Genomic DNA, 14,772 nt, shown 5'->3' with positions numbered 1-14,772 from the left:
CTTCTCCTCCAAGAGGCCTTCCCTGACAACTGCCCTCCCATACCATTTTCCCTACTTCCTCTCCCTTCTGCATCGCTTATGCATTGGATCTGAACCCTTTAAGCTCCTGATATTCACCCCCACCCTACATGCACATATGTAATTTATTTTAATGTCTGCCCCTTTAGACTTTAAGTTCCTTTTGTGCAGGGAACGTGCCTTCCAACTCTGTGGTTTTGTACTCTTCCAAGTGCTGTGGTATTGTACTCTTCCAAGTACAGTGTTCTGCGCATGGTAAGCTCTTACTAAGTACCACTGATTGATTTGGAACCCCTAAATTGTCCTGATCCACCCTGTCCTCCGGATAGCCCGTTTTATACACATGGACACCTCATTTTTGAACTACCCCACCCATGGTGGCGGGTGTGGGGATGGCCAGAAGGGGGCACTGCAGCCTTCCTCCCACCCTGTCCAGCATTTTCTCTCAAGGGAGATCGCCTTCCTCCTCTCAAAAGTCACTCCCTCCACCTGGGCATCCGACCCCATTTTTTCGCACCTTATCAAAATCTCGGGCCCACTCTTACTCCCTCCCTAACAGCCGTCTTCAACTGCTCGCTCTCCACTGGTTTCTTCCCCACTGTATTCAAACATGCCCATGTCTCTCCTATCTTAACCCCCTCCTTGATCCTACTGCTCCCTCCAGTTTCGCCCACTTCCCTCCTACCATTCCTCTCCAAACTCCTTAAGCGAGTTGTCTACACCCGCTGTCTCAAATTCCTCTCCTCCAATTCTCTTCTTGACCCCCTCCAATCTGGCTTCCGTCCCCTTCACCCCACAGAAACCCTCCTCTCAAAGGTTAACAACGATCTTCTTGCCAACGGCCAATCCAACGGCCTCTACTCCATTCTAATCCTCCTCGACCTCTCAGATGCCTTCGACACTGTGGACCACCCTCTTCTTCTGGAAACGTTATCCAACCTTGGCTTCACTGACTCTGTCCTCTCCTGGTCCTTCTCTTAGCTCTCTGGCCGTTCAATCTCGGCCTCCTTCGCAGGCTCCTCTGCTTCCCACCCCCTAACTGTGGGGCTCCCTCAAGGTTCATTTCTGGGTTCCCTTCTATTCTCTATCTACACCCACTCCCTTAGAGAACTCGTTCACTCCCATGGCTTCAACTAGTACCTCTATGGGGATGATACCCAAATCTACATCTCCAGCCTTGATCCCACTTCCTCTCTGCAGTTTCACATTTCCTCCTACTTTCAGGACTCCTCTGCTCGGATGTCCTTCCGTCACCTCAAGCTTAAAATATCCAAAACTGAACTCCTTATTTTCCCACCCAATCCCTGTCCTCCCCCTGATTCTGTCATCACTGTAGATGGCACCACCATCCTTCCTGTCTCACAAGCCCATAACCTTGGCATTATCCTTGACTCCTCTTCCTCATTCAAACCACATATTTAATCCATCACCAAATCCTGTCTGTTCCACCTTCACAACATTCCTAAAATCTGCCCTTTCCTCTCCATCCATACTGCTACCACTTTAATACAATCTCTCATCCTATCCCGCCTAGATTTCTGCATCAGGCTCCTTGCTGAACTCCCAACCTCCTGCCTCTCTCCTCTCCAATTCATACTTCACCCCAATACCCAGATCATCTTTCTACAGAAACGTCCAGGACATGTCACCCCCTTCCTTAAAAAACTCCAGTGGTTGCCCATCCACCTCTGCATCAAACAAAAACTCCACATCACTGGCTTTAAAGCACTCCACCACCTGGCCCTCTCCTACCTCAGCCCCCTCCTACCTCATCTCGCTACTCTCCTTCTACAACCCAGCTCACACACTTAGCTCCTCTAGTTCTAACCTTCTCACTGTGCCTCGGTCTCACCTGTCTCACAACCGACCCCTGGCCTACGTCCTGCACCTGGCCTGGAACACCCTCCCTCCTCAAATCCACCAGACAATGACTCTCCCCGCCTTCAAAGCCTTATTGAAGGCACATCTCCTCCAAGAGGCCTTCCCAGACTAGGACTTCCCTTTCCTTTTCTCCCACTCCCTTCTGCGTCGCCCTGACTCGATCCCTTCGTTCTTCCCCCCTCCCAGCCCTGCAGTACTTATGTCCATATCTGTAATTTATTTATTTGTATTGATGTCTGTCTCTCCCTTCTAGACTGTAAGCTCGTGGTGGGCAGGGAATGTTTCCATTTATTGTACTTTCCCAAGCGTTTAGTACAGTGTTTTGCGCACAGTAAGCACTCAATAAATACGAATGAATGAATACTTCTTCAGGCCCGGAGGGAACCTCCCTCCCCGCCCCCGCGGGGTCTGATGAGTAGAAGCTCCGCCCTTCACCAAGACATCCAAACCCGTGATCGCCCTGTGATTTCTTCGGTTCTTATTGCTCTAGAGGAGCTACGCACCGGCTGCCGTTCCGGGCTGGGGTCTTCCCCGAAACCTCAAGGCAGGTTTGGCTGCGGTCAAGCCTGAGGGCTCGGTGGTCGAGGGGGCCTCAGTGCCTGGGGTCCCGGAGGATGACCTTGGGAGGAAACCCGAGCTCTCCGATTCGGCCAGGACTTGACACCCCTTCCCCCGTCCCGTTAGGGCTCCAGAGCTTCGTTGGGTGGCAGCGGACGAGAGGAAGTGGGAAAAGGGGAAGAGTTGTGAAAAGCAGCGTGGCTCAGTGGAAAGAGAACGGGCTTGGGAATCAGGGGTCATGAGTTCGAATCCCAGCTCTGCCACTCGTCGCTGTGTGACTGTGGGCAAGTCACTTAACTTCTCTGTGCCTCAGTTACCTCATCTGTAAAATGGGGATTAACTGTGAGCCTCACGTGGGACAACCTGATTACCCTGTATCTCCCCCAGCGCTTAGAACAGTGCTCGGCACATAGTAAGCGCTAACAAATACCAACATTATTAGGAGCGGGAGAAGAGGGAAACCTCGGTCGCCACTCTGCGGGGGCTTCGGAGCCCGAGTGTCTGCCTCGGGGGTCCCTGTGGGGGAACAAGAGGGGAGAGACGCCTCTCGAGGGGGCGGGGAATGGACTCCATGTCAGAAGCAGGGCGGCGGCCAGAGTCCTCGCCCGACCTTGGGCGGCGGTGGTATCTCTAATTCGGTTCTGTGTCGAGGAGAGAGTGCTCACAGAACCAGAGGCCGTGTCCCTCCGGCGAGGGGACTCCTCCCTTGCCCAGCTCTCGGATTCTCCTCGCAGTAAGAAGGTCGGCTCACCGAGGGCTGAGGGGCGAAATCACTGGAGTTCCTAGGGGGGAGTTTGTTTAAGGGAGCCTCCGTCTGGGCGGGGGAGAAGGAGGGTGTAAGGACTCTCTCATTCCCTTTCCTGCCCGTTCCCACTGATCCTGACGCTCCCCACTCCAACCGCTAAGCAAGAGCTTGGCACCTGTGCCCTTTCTGCCTCCCGCTGGAGAGTGGAAGATTCTCTATCCTCCGGCCTCTGTCCATCTGTGCCTCTCTGTCACACTCTAGCCCCTTGTTTGCGAAAGTGGTTCCGTGGTCGGTGAAATTCCCCCGTGGAAAGTCCCAGGTGGGACGAACGCTGCGCTGATGCAGCATCTAGCGCTGTTGTTTTTTTCTTTGATCTTTAAAATGGGACTTAGCGCTGGGCTAGTTGCAAGATAATCAGATTGGACACGATTCATGTCCCTCATGGGACTCGTTTTACAAATGAGGGAACTGAGGCAGCGTGGCTCAGTGGAAAGACTTGGACTTGGGAGTCAGAGGTCTTGGGTTCTAATCCTGGCTCTGCCACTTGTCAGCTGTGTGACCTTACTTAACTTCTCTGTGCCTCAGTTCCCTCATCTGTAAAATGGGGATGAAATCTGTGAGCCCTACGTGGGACAACCTGATTGCCTTGTATCTTCCCCAACGCTTAGAACAGTGCTCGGCACATAGTAAGCGCTTAACAAATACCAACATTATTATTATTAAATGAAGTGACTTGCCCAAGGTCACACAGCAGACGAGTGGTGGAGCCGCAGTTAGAACTCATTAATGTCTGTCTTCCCCCTCTACACTGTAAACTCGTGGGCAGGGAACATTTCTGTTTACTGCTGTTCTGGACTCTCCCAAGCGCTTCATACCGTGCTCTGCGCATAGTAAGCGCTCAATAAATACAATTGAATCAATGATTGAATGAGCCTCTCACTGTTTTCGGTGTTTCCTCTTCGGCTCAAATGCCTCTGGCTCTGATTTAGATTGTGGGATTACGTAGAAAAGCGGGGGGGGCTTCTTGGGGGGATGAGAAAGGGCAGAGGTCGAGAGTTTCAAGAGAGAGGGGATCTCCACGGGGAGGTTGAGGACCGTTGGGAGGGGATGGAGGGGAAGGGTTAACCTTCTGAAAGCTTAAGTCGTGGGGAGGGGAGGGGAGGGCGGGGCCGGGCCCACGAGGTCAGTCGAGCTGAAGAGTCCAGACAAACCGAGGAAGAAGGATGATGTGTTCTCTCTGATCCGGTTCAATTCTATTTTGAGTTGGGGGCTGGGACTGACCGAGACAGGGCTGAGGGAAGGGAAGAGACACGGCCATGACTGGAGCGGCCACTCTGATCTTGCTGCTGCTGTCCACGCTTCCGGGGGGCGGTGAGTACCCCTCTCCCAAGTCCCGGGAGAATCCACCTCCGAGTCCACCCCAAAACGACCCCCGCCCCGTTTCCCTACGCTGTCCGACTCCATCTACCTGCTCCTCGGCTGACAAACCCCAGCCATGACGCCCGCCCCCACCCACGTGGCAAGCCCCGGTACCCCAAGTGCTTAGCGCAGTGCTCTGAACACGGTAAGCGCTCAATAATTACCATCGTCCGATTGATCGATCCGTTCCCCACCACCCCCACCCCCGGACTGAGGGTTGAGCTAGCCCCGTTGGGCTCCCGTTGGGAATGGGGTTGGGAGGGAGGAACTACTGAGAAGGACCCCTCTTTCTCAGAAAGGGAGAGGTAAGGAGCGAGAGACACAGCTGTGCTTTCACTTTCATTTTTTGTAACTCGAGGACCCCCAGAAGGAGGTAGAAAAGGGAGCAGTCAGGGAAAACTTGGTGGGGGTGGGGAATGGTAGGGGTTGCCCACCGCCTCTTGGGAACCCAAAATCAGTCCACTGAGGTCGGGAGCTTCCCCGGGGAACCCCCGGCTTAGAGAAGCAGCGTGGCTTAGTGGAAAGAACACGGGTTTAGGAGTCAGAGGACGTGGGTTCTAATTCAGCCCCCGCCCCTTGTCTGCTGCGTGACTTTGGACAAGCCGCTTAACTTCTCTAGGCCTCAGTTACCTCATCTGTAAAAAAGGGGATTAAGACCCACGTGGCCCAACCTGATTACCTTGTATCTACCCCAGCGCTTAGAACAGTGCTTGGCACCTAGTAAGCGTTTAATAAATACCATGATTATTATTATTATTCTCTCTCTCCCCCTCCTCTCTGCTCCTCCCCTCCCTGCCCATTCACCCAAATCCTTCCCCCCGCCCCCAACTCAGGTGCCCAGAACGTGCGAGTGGAAGTGATCCCCGTGGTGCGGGGGCGGCTGGGGGGCACCGTGGACCTGCCGTGCCGCCTGCTGCCCACGGGGCCGGATGTCAAGGTTTCTCAGGTGACGTGGGTGCGCTGGGACAGGGTCGGCAGGAGCTACAGCGTGGCCGTCTCTCACCCCGAGCACGGAGCCAGTTTCCCGGACCCCGAGGCCGATGGACGGCGGCTGAAGTTCCTCTCGGCCGGGTCGGTGGGTGAGGCCGCCCTGCGCGATGCCACCCTGCAGGTGCGGGAGCTGCGGGCTCAGGACCAGGGCAATTACACCTGCGAGTTCGCCACCTTTCCTCGGGGCAACAGCAAGGGGGCCACCTGGCTCAGAGTGGAGGGTAAGTGGGGGGCGGGGTGCCGAAGGGACGTGGCCCCATCGTCCGGCTAGGGGTGTCCATCGGGGCGAGGGGTGGGCGAGGGTCCGGGTAGTCACGGGGCCTAGGCGGGAGCGATTTTCCTGGGTTCTAGACTAGGAGCTCATCGTGGGCAGGGGTCATATGGGTCCCAGGTGCAACGTTCTGTGCAAAGTGAGTACTCGACAGATATTCAATAGCAATGATTATAATGAATAAGGGACGGGACAAGGGTGGTGGGGCTGGAGCAGGGGCTAGGCTGGACCCCTATGTTACAGTCTAGAGGAGGAGAGGGTCCTGGAAAGGAAATTGAGGCTGGGGTGATGAGCAGGCTGGACCCCTGGGTTCGGGGATGAAGTTTGCGACATCTTTCGGGACTTCCCCTGCCTCTTGTCCAGCTGCACCCCAGAACCAGGCCTGGACCCAGGAGGTGACCCAGAGCTCTGCACCTGCCCCTGTCGCCTTCTGTGTCTCCACCGGGCTCCCGGCCGCCCGCCTCTCCTGGTCCACATCCCTGAACCACGAAGCCAACATCACCCAAGAAGAGCTGCCTAATGGCACCATCACTGTCACCAGCCAACTCAGCCTGCTGCCCACCCGGAACGTCCACGGGCAGAGCGTCACCTGCAAAGTGGAGCATGAGACCCTGCAGGAACCTCAGATGCTGCCCGTCACCCTCGCCATACGCTGTGAGTGACCACTGTCCCAGGCGGGCACTGACCATGTCAACTTCCAGGCACTAACCTCCTCCCTGAGCACCGCCCATGCTGACTTCCCATGCAAGTGCCCTTATCTCCTGCCTTCCTTCTCTCACCCTCTCCCATACACTCTGAGCCTTTCTCGGGTGGCTGGTATGGAAGAAAAACTTCACGGACTCCGCATTGTGTTTGAGCGGGTATGTCAGAGACAAATTTATTTCAATTAGTGCTGGCTCTGTGTCTGTTTACTATTGCATTGTACTCTCCCAAGCGCTTAGTACAGTACGCTGCACCCAGTAAGCACTCAATAAATATGATTGAATGAATGAATAGTAGGGAGAGGCGCAGGATCCTCTGATATCAAAGCCAGCTCTGCTCTGAGTAATTCAGAGCTTCTTTTATAGAGTAGAGCATTTAATTTAATCAGAGAGTACAATACAGGTTAAATACATAAGGATAGGCAGCAATAACTCCTTGGGTCAGGGTTTTCCATCCAGCCCCTCACCTTGTTCTCAAGGTGATTAAACCCCTGCCCAACTCTACTAAAAGAGTAGCTTCATCTTGTTTTTGGCTACTCCTTTCAGAAGACCTAGAGAACAAAGATGGGTTGTGCAGTTGATTGTCTTGTCAACCAAGAGCACCCAGAGGTGACCAAGCAGGCCTAGAGCTGCAGTGGCTCAGAGGGAAGTTGGGGGCAATACAGGACCTTGGCCCTTGTGCTTCCACACTGGATAAGGCAGACTGAGGAAGGAAGAAGCCTCAAGCCTCATGGACGGTTGGTTTGGGGGAAAGGGGGGATGATCCTGGCTGGGAAGCCAGGCTCCTGGGTATGCTCTAATATTTTCTCTAAGTTCCTCAGTTTCCCTGGGAAGGTCCTCTACAGAAGGAGGTTTCTCCCTTTGGAAGTCTTCTGTGAGAGGAGGGGGTGACTCTCTTGGAGAGTCACCTGCATGGAGAGGGGCGTCTCCCTGCCTCTTACCCCCTCCTCTCCCTCTGGCAGACCGCCCCGAGGTCTCCATCTCCAGCTACGACGATAACTGGTTCATCGGCCGCAGCGATGCCATTCTGAACTGTGATGCCCAGAGCTACCCAGAGCCCACGAGCTATGAGTGGAGCACGTGAGTTCCCTGGCCCATTGTCTGCCCACAGTGTCTAGAGGGGGAGACAGATATTAATATAAATAAATAAATTACAGATATGTACATAAGTGCTGTGAGGCTGAGGGAGGGGGGAATAAGTTTGTCCTCTAGACAGTCAGCTTGTTGTGGGCAGGGAATGTGTCTCTTATATTGTTCTCTCCCAAGAGCTCAGTACAGTACGGGGAAGCAGCGTGGCTCAGTGGAAAGAGCCTGGGCTTTGGAGTCAGAGGTCATGGGTTCGAAGCCCTGCTCTGCCACTTGTCAGCTGTGTGACTGTGGGCAAGTCACTTCACTTCTCTGTGCCTCAGTTACCTCATCTGTAAAATGGGGATTAAGACTGTGAGCCCCACGTGGGACAACCTGATTCCCCTGTGTCTACCCCAGCGCTTAGAACAGTGCTCTGCACATAGTAAGCGCTTAAATACCAACATTATTACAGAGCTCTGCACACAGTAAGTGCTCAATAAATGTGGTTCATTGAAAAAAAAGAAATATGATTGAAATCCAAGTGTGACGCAGAAGGGAGTGGGAGAAGAGGAAATGAGGGCTTAATAGAGTATGACCTCTTGGAGGAGATGTGCTTTTAATAAGGCTGATGATGATGATGATCATGATGATGACCTTTCTTCCCCTCTCCTCAGGCTGTCAGGCTTTCTCCCCTCCACAGTCAAAGCCCAGGGCTCCCGTCTTATGGTTTACAACGTGGATAATCTCGTGAACACGACCTTTGTATGCAAAGTCACCAATAAGGAGGGCAGCGGGTTTGCCCAGCAGACTATCCTAGTCAGAGGTGAGAGGTCCATTGATTCATTCAAATTCTGCTGTTTGTCCTTGGGCAAGTCACTTCACTTCTCTTTGCCTCAGTTCCCTCATTTGTAAAATGGGAATTGAGACTGTAAACCCCATGTGGGACATGGATTGAGTCCAACCTGAATAGCTTGTATCTACCCCAGAGTTTAGAAGAGTCCTTGACACATAGTAAGTGCTTAACAAATACCATTATTATTATCTAAAACATCCTTGATAGGGGTCAGTCCCAGCCATATGGACCTTGGGGCCGTGGGAGGACCTCAGCTGAGGCCAGCTTGGGTGAGAGCCCCCTCAACCTTCCCTTTCTCTCCAGAAACTTCTCTTGAGACAAAGCACCTGCTCTCTGGAGGAGCCATTGTCGGTATCGTGACTGGGGTCCTGGCGATGGTGGGGCTAGCTGCAGCGCTGGGGTATTTCCTGGTCATTCAGAAGCTTGGTGAGTCCTGTCACTTTCCCCTCCCTTCCCTCCTCTCCCCAGGATGTCCAGGTCCCTTCTCCTTGAAGCTGGGGTAAGATTGGGTCTGACTCCAACCCTCTGGCTCACCTGAACAACACCTGAATTCCAGGGACCTGAACTGATCATCACTCCAGCATCCTGTGATTTGGGTCACCAGGGTTGGCCTGTCTCCCTGGAGGCTGCTGGACTTTGGGGGAGAGGGCAGAGGCTGGACTGGCTCCACTCTGACCCCTGAGAACCCAGGGTTGGTTTCGGGGAGACTGCAGGGGGATTCGGCCCCTCACGTCCCTGGCCATTTCCTGGGGGAGATGTCAGAGGAAGCAGCTGGCCTGGGGGCAGGCAGAGTTCCTGTTAAGATGCTGCCACACACGAGGATGAGTGTGGGAGGTGCCTGGGAAGAGTTGCGCATGGGTGGAGCAAGAAACAAAGTTAGGGGTTCTGGGTGGAGCTGGAGCATATGGCCAGGGGCTGGAGTGGGCAAGTGAGGAAACAGAGGGCCAAAGGTCACCCCTGAAGAGAAACCAAGTAGTTGCTTGGTTTATTAAACACAGACAAGCTTGAGGATAGGAAACGGTTGATCAGGCTGAACGGTGACAGCCAACAGACCACCTCATGGCATCTGATGGGCTTGGCACCCACAAAGCTCATAGCCTTATTCTAGGTATTAGGGGTCCATAGGAAAGAACAGACATAGACCCTGCCCTCCAGGAACTCCCAATCTAATGGGGGAGATGGGATAGACACTCAGAAAACCCCTGTGGACAGACACAGTTGTGATGAGAGCAGTGTGGCTTTGGGCGAGTCACTTAACTTCTCTGTGCCTCAGTTACCTCATCTGTAAAATGGGGATGAAGACGGTGAGCCCCATATGGGACAACCTGATTACTTTGTATCCACCCCAGTGCTTAGAACAGTGCTCGGCACATAGTAAGCGCTTAATAAATACCATAGTTATGAGAGGGACAGGAAGAGGGAGAGTGGTCGTGGGGGGCAAGGGGAGGAGATTGGCAAGCTAGAAAGCTGGTAAAGCAAGGAGGGCTTCCTGGAGGAGGATTTGCATAAGCAGAGGAGGAGCACTGGGAAGAGAAGCAGCATGGCCTAATGGAGAGAGCACAGGCCTAGAAACCAGGAGGCCTTGGGCTCTAACCCCCACTCTACCATTTATCTGCTGTGTGACCTTGGACAGTCACTTAATTTCTCTGTGCCTCAGTTACCCCATCTGTAAAATAGGGATTAGGACTGAGAGCCCCATGTGGGACATGGACTTTTCCAACCTGATTAGCTTGTATCTACCCCAGTGCTTAGTACAGTATCTGGTACATAGTAAGTGCTTAACATATACCATTTTTTTAAAAAATGGAGAGGGGAGGTGTTGGGTGCATTCGGTGACCAGAGGAGGCCATCATTTCATGGCCACAGAGCAGGGGTGGGAACAAGGAGCAGTGTAAGGAGCTGGACTTGGTGCCACTGCAGTGGGTTTGCTCCTCAAGCCAGTTCCTTCATTTATTCAATTGTATTTATTGAGCACTTACTGGGTACTAAGCACTGTTCTAAGTGCTTGGAGAGGACAATATAACAATAAACAGATACATTCCCTGCCCACAACGAGATAGGGACTAAGCCAGGGCAGGGCTCAGGAGCAAATGTTTCCAGACTTGGTCCCAAGGGAGTAGATTTGGGAAATGAACTTATTTGTAGTGGCACTGCATCCTGCTCCTTAAATCCTCTTCATCCCCTACTTGGTGGGATGCTGGTCGGCAGGAGACCGGGGGAGGGACAGGGGACTGCCAGCGACTGCTTTCAGTCACTCTGTGGGCCTATGGAGGGAGACCTAGGTTGGGGGGGTGGGGGAGGGCTGGATGGAAAAGACTGGAGGAGCTGGTGGCCTGCAGGGGAGCCCTCTGGGAGGGCACCCAGAATAACATATCTTTCTCTGCTCTCCAGGCTCAAAGGGCAAGGATGCCAATTCGGTAAGGGCAGTGGGGGGTAGGGAGTGGGAGTGGGGGGGTGGAGAGGGTAGGCCCCCGGGGTGGGTGAGGCTGCAGTGGCTAGAACGTGGCCCACTGGAAAGAGCACGGGCTTTGGAGTCAGAGGTTTGAACCCCGGCTCTACCACTTGTCAGCTGTGTGACTTTGGGCAAGTCACTTAACTTCTCGGTGCCTCAGTTACCTCATCTGTAAAATGGGGATTAAGACTGTGAGCCCCACGTGGGACAACCTGATTTCCCTCTGTCTACCCCAGCGCTTAGAACAGTGCTCGGCACATAGTAAGCGCTTAACAAATACCAACATTATTATTATTATTATTAGAAGCAGGGGGTCATAGTGCTGGGGTTAATCCTGGGCTAGACTGCTAAAAATGTAAACCACACCCACCCCCCTCTCCAGTCCCTAATTCCCTTTGGGACCAGCGGAGCTCAGATTACCTGCCTGGAACCCACGGCAAAGGGCAAAGAGACATAGACATCTCATTCCTAAAGCAGAAAACAGGAGAAGCAGCATGGCCTAGTGGATAGAGCATGGGCCTGGAAGTCAGAAGGACCTGGGTTCTAAACCTGACTCCTCCAATTGTCAGCTGTGTGATCTTGGGCAAGTCACTTCCCTACATTGTGCCTCAGTTACCTCATTTGTAAAACGAGAATTAAGACTGTGAGCCCCATGTGGGACATGGACTGTGTCCAACCTGATTAACTTGTATCTACCCCAGCACTTAGAACAGTGCCTGGCTCACAGTAAATGTCATTTAAAAAGGGGGTGTGGGTCTCATTCTGGGAAGCAGTCTCCATTTTGGGGGGGCAGGGAGGGGATATGAGAGATTATGCCCCTCCCTCAGCCCCATTTTACTTGGTTGGTCTGAGTCCAGCCCCCTGATTTCCGATGCCCAACCTGCAAAAATCAGAGGTGAGAGGGTGGAGCCCCCAGGTGACCTGGCTTTCAGGGTGTCTTGTAAACTAACGTGGTCTCTGCCCTGCTCCCTGCCTCCTAACCCCCAGACAGCTGAGACCCCATCATCAGCAACATCAGGAGAGAAGCTTCTCTTGTATAGACTACTTCCGGATGCCCTGGACAACCTTCATGCCAAGCCCGATAACTCCCGGACACCTTCCAACACCAGGCCCGCCTAAGCCACAGTTCATCCCTTCCCCAGCCCCAAGACCACCAAAGACTTCTGAAGCAAGAACCACAAAGCTGAACCAAGGAACTCTTGGAGTAAAGATTCTCGTATCTACCCCCAGAATTGAGACCCTAGCCTGAGGGTCAACTGACGAACTAAGGAGCGACGGTTTGAGGGGAGAGGATGGGGCTGCCTAGTGGGCCATTTGCCAAAGTGCCAAGCTCCCGACTTTTTCCTTTTCCAAGGGGACATTGAAGTGGGGGTGATTTTGCCTCTTCTGACCTTTCAGTACTTCTTCCTCTTCCTGCTGTGTAAGATCAATTGGCTTGTCCCCACCTCTCCAGCCACTCCAACCTCCCTCCTCGCTGATGGGGAGAAATAATGAACTGTCCTCCTGATCCTTCCCTTCCCCCACGCACTTAGTGACAGGACTCCAAGGGGTTGCTGAGGGGCCCAGGGTGGGTGCTACAGATTTTCCCTTCCCCACAGCCCCCCACCCCTCCCTCAGGGCCTGTCTGTTCCTCTCCCTCTCTTGGGAAGCCTCAGCCTCCGTGGGGGTGGGTTTGGTCCCCAGGAGCACCCCCGAGGAGCTGTGTTTGCACTACCACTCACACGGGGAAGGAGGTTTCATTCATTCAATAGTATTTATTGAACGTTTACTATGTGCAGAGTACTGTACTAAGCGCTTGGAATGTGCAATTCTGCAACAGATAGAGACAATCCCTGTCCAATGACGGGTTTACAGTCTAACCGGGGGAGACAGACGGACAAAAACAAGACAACATAATCACGATAAATACAATCAAGGGGATGTACACCTCATTACCAAAATAAATAAGGTAATAAAAATATAGACAGATGAGCACAGTGCTGAGGGGAGGGGAAGGGAGACAAGGAGGAGCAGAGAGAAAGGGGGCTTAGCTGAGGAGAGGGGAGGTGAAGGGGGGAAGGAGGAGGGAGCAGAGGGAGGAGGGGGAGCAGAGAGGGAGCAGAGGGAGCAGAGAGAGAGCAGAGGGAGCAGAGGGAAAAGGGGAAACTCAGTCTGGGAAGGTCTCTTGGAAGAGGTGAGTTCTCAGTAGGGCCTTGAAGAGGAGAAAAGAGTTAGTTTGGCAGAGGTGAGGAGGGAGGGTATTCCAGGACAGCAGTAGGACGTGGGCCAGAGGTCGACAGTGGATTAGGCGTGAAAGGGAGCCAGTGAGGAGGTGAGCGGCAGAGGAGCAGAGCGTGCGAGATGGGCAGTAGAAAGAGAGAGGGAGGTGAGGTAGGAGGGGGCAAGGTGATGGAGACCCTTGTAGCCCAGAGTCAGAAGTTTTTGTTTCGTACGAAGGTTGATAAGGCAACCACTGGAGATTTTTAAGGAGGGGAGGGACATGCCCAGAGCGTTTCTGCAGGAAGATGATCCGGGCAGCGGAATGAAAAATAGACTGGAGTGGGGAGAGACAGGAGAAAGGGAGATCAGCGAGAAGGCTGACACAGTAATCCAGACGGGATATTATGAGAGCAGTATTAAGTGTTAAGCGCTTACTATGTGCCGAGCACTGTTCTAAGTGCTGGGGTAGATACAGGGTAATCAGTTTGTCCCAAGTGATGCTCACAGTCATAATCCCCATTTTACAGATGGGGTAACTGAGGCACTGAGAAGTTAAGTGACTTGCCCACAGTCACACAGCTGACAAGTGGCAGAGCCAGGATTCGAACCCCTAACCTCTGACTCCCAAGCCTGTGCTCTTTCCACTGAGCCACGCTGCTTCCCGTGTTTCTGACCCCAGGAGCTTACTAGGGCTGGAGGAAATTGGGATGCCTGATTAATCCTTTCTCCTGAACAATCAGAACATCAGGATGGAAGACGGGAAGAGGAGAGAGATGGTTCTTCCAAATCCAGTGTTCTCTGGTTTTGTTCCTTCTTTTTTGTGTCGGTGTATTTATTAAGCACTTACTATGTGCCAACCACTGTACTAAGCACTGGGGTAGATAAAACATAATCAGGAGATTATGAGAAGCAGTATGGCCTAGTGGAGAGAGCATGAGCCTGGGAGTCAGAAGGTCATAGGTTCTAATCTCGGCTCTGCTGCTGGTCTGCTGTGTGACCTTGGGCAAGTCACTTCAATTCTCTGGGCAGTTCTCTCATCTGTAAAATGGGGATTAAGAATGTGAGTCCCATGTGGGACAGGGACTTTCTGATCCAATTTGCTTGTATCCACCCCAGCCTTAGTACAGTGCGTGGCACATAGTAAGCACTTAACAAATATTTTTATTATAATTATCATTATTATTATTATTGTTAGATTATCTTGTGTGCGAGAGGTGGGTTTTCTAGGTGGCTATTCTAGGTGGGTTTTCTAGGTGAAAGAAAAGTGGATAGATTTAACACTTGATCTCTCATGACTGTAAACTTTTCGTGGGCAGGGGACATGTCATTTCTTTATTGTGAATAGGTCAGCACATTGTATCTAATAGGTGCTTAATAAATGCCATTACTACTACTCAAAGGGTATACCCCAACATGAACCCCAGAATAGTGTCATCCTTCTTGTCTGATACTTAATTTATTTTTAATTTAATCTCTCCCTCAGCAAAGACACTACTGAACTATGTAAAAGTTGGCAAGGGCAGTGAGGATTAGTGGAAAGCGTGTAGGACTGGGTGTCAGGGGACCCAGTTATAATCCTACCTTATCATTGAGATCCTGTGACTCTGGGCAAGTCAC

General features: G+C 52.6%; 1 protein-coding gene across 1 annotated transcript; it reads left to right on the top strand.

Moving 5' to 3' along the window:
* Positions 1-4,393: 4,393 nt before the first annotated feature.
* LOC100089672 (nectin-2-like) lies at positions 4,394-12,756 on the top strand. The gene is made up of 8 exons (XM_029066862.1): positions 4,394-4,573; positions 5,455-5,832; positions 6,246-6,536; positions 7,546-7,663; positions 8,326-8,474; positions 8,808-8,930; positions 10,896-10,921; positions 11,944-12,756. The coding sequence occupies exons 1-8, from the start codon at positions 4,519-4,521 to the stop codon at positions 12,073-12,075; spliced, it is 1,272 nt and encodes a 423-aa protein (XP_028922695.1). The 5' UTR covers positions 4,394-4,518; the 3' UTR covers positions 12,076-12,756.
* Positions 12,757-14,772: the final 2,016 nt, after the last annotated feature.

This window comes from Ornithorhynchus anatinus, chromosome 5 (assembly GCF_004115215.2).
Source record: "Ornithorhynchus anatinus isolate Pmale09 chromosome 5, mOrnAna1.pri.v4, whole genome shotgun sequence".
Classification (NCBI taxonomy): Eukaryota; Metazoa; Chordata; class Mammalia; order Monotremata; family Ornithorhynchidae; genus Ornithorhynchus; species Ornithorhynchus anatinus.
The sequence above is the reverse complement of the archived record's forward strand: the minus strand, read 5'-3'. Positions and strand labels throughout refer to the sequence as shown.

Coding starts and splice junctions, on each gene's coding strand:
- LOC100089672 (XM_029066862.1), top strand. CDS start 4,519: ATGACTGGAGCGGCCACTCTGATCTTGCTGCTGCTGTCCACGCTTCCG. Junction 7,664..8,325: donor ACGAGCTATGAGTGGAGCAC/GTGAGTTCCCTG, acceptor CCCTCTCCTCAG/GCTGTCAGGCTTTCTCCCCT. Junction 8,475..8,807: donor GCAGACTATCCTAGTCAGAG/GTGAGAGGTCCA, acceptor CTTTCTCTCCAG/AAACTTCTCTTGAGACAAAG.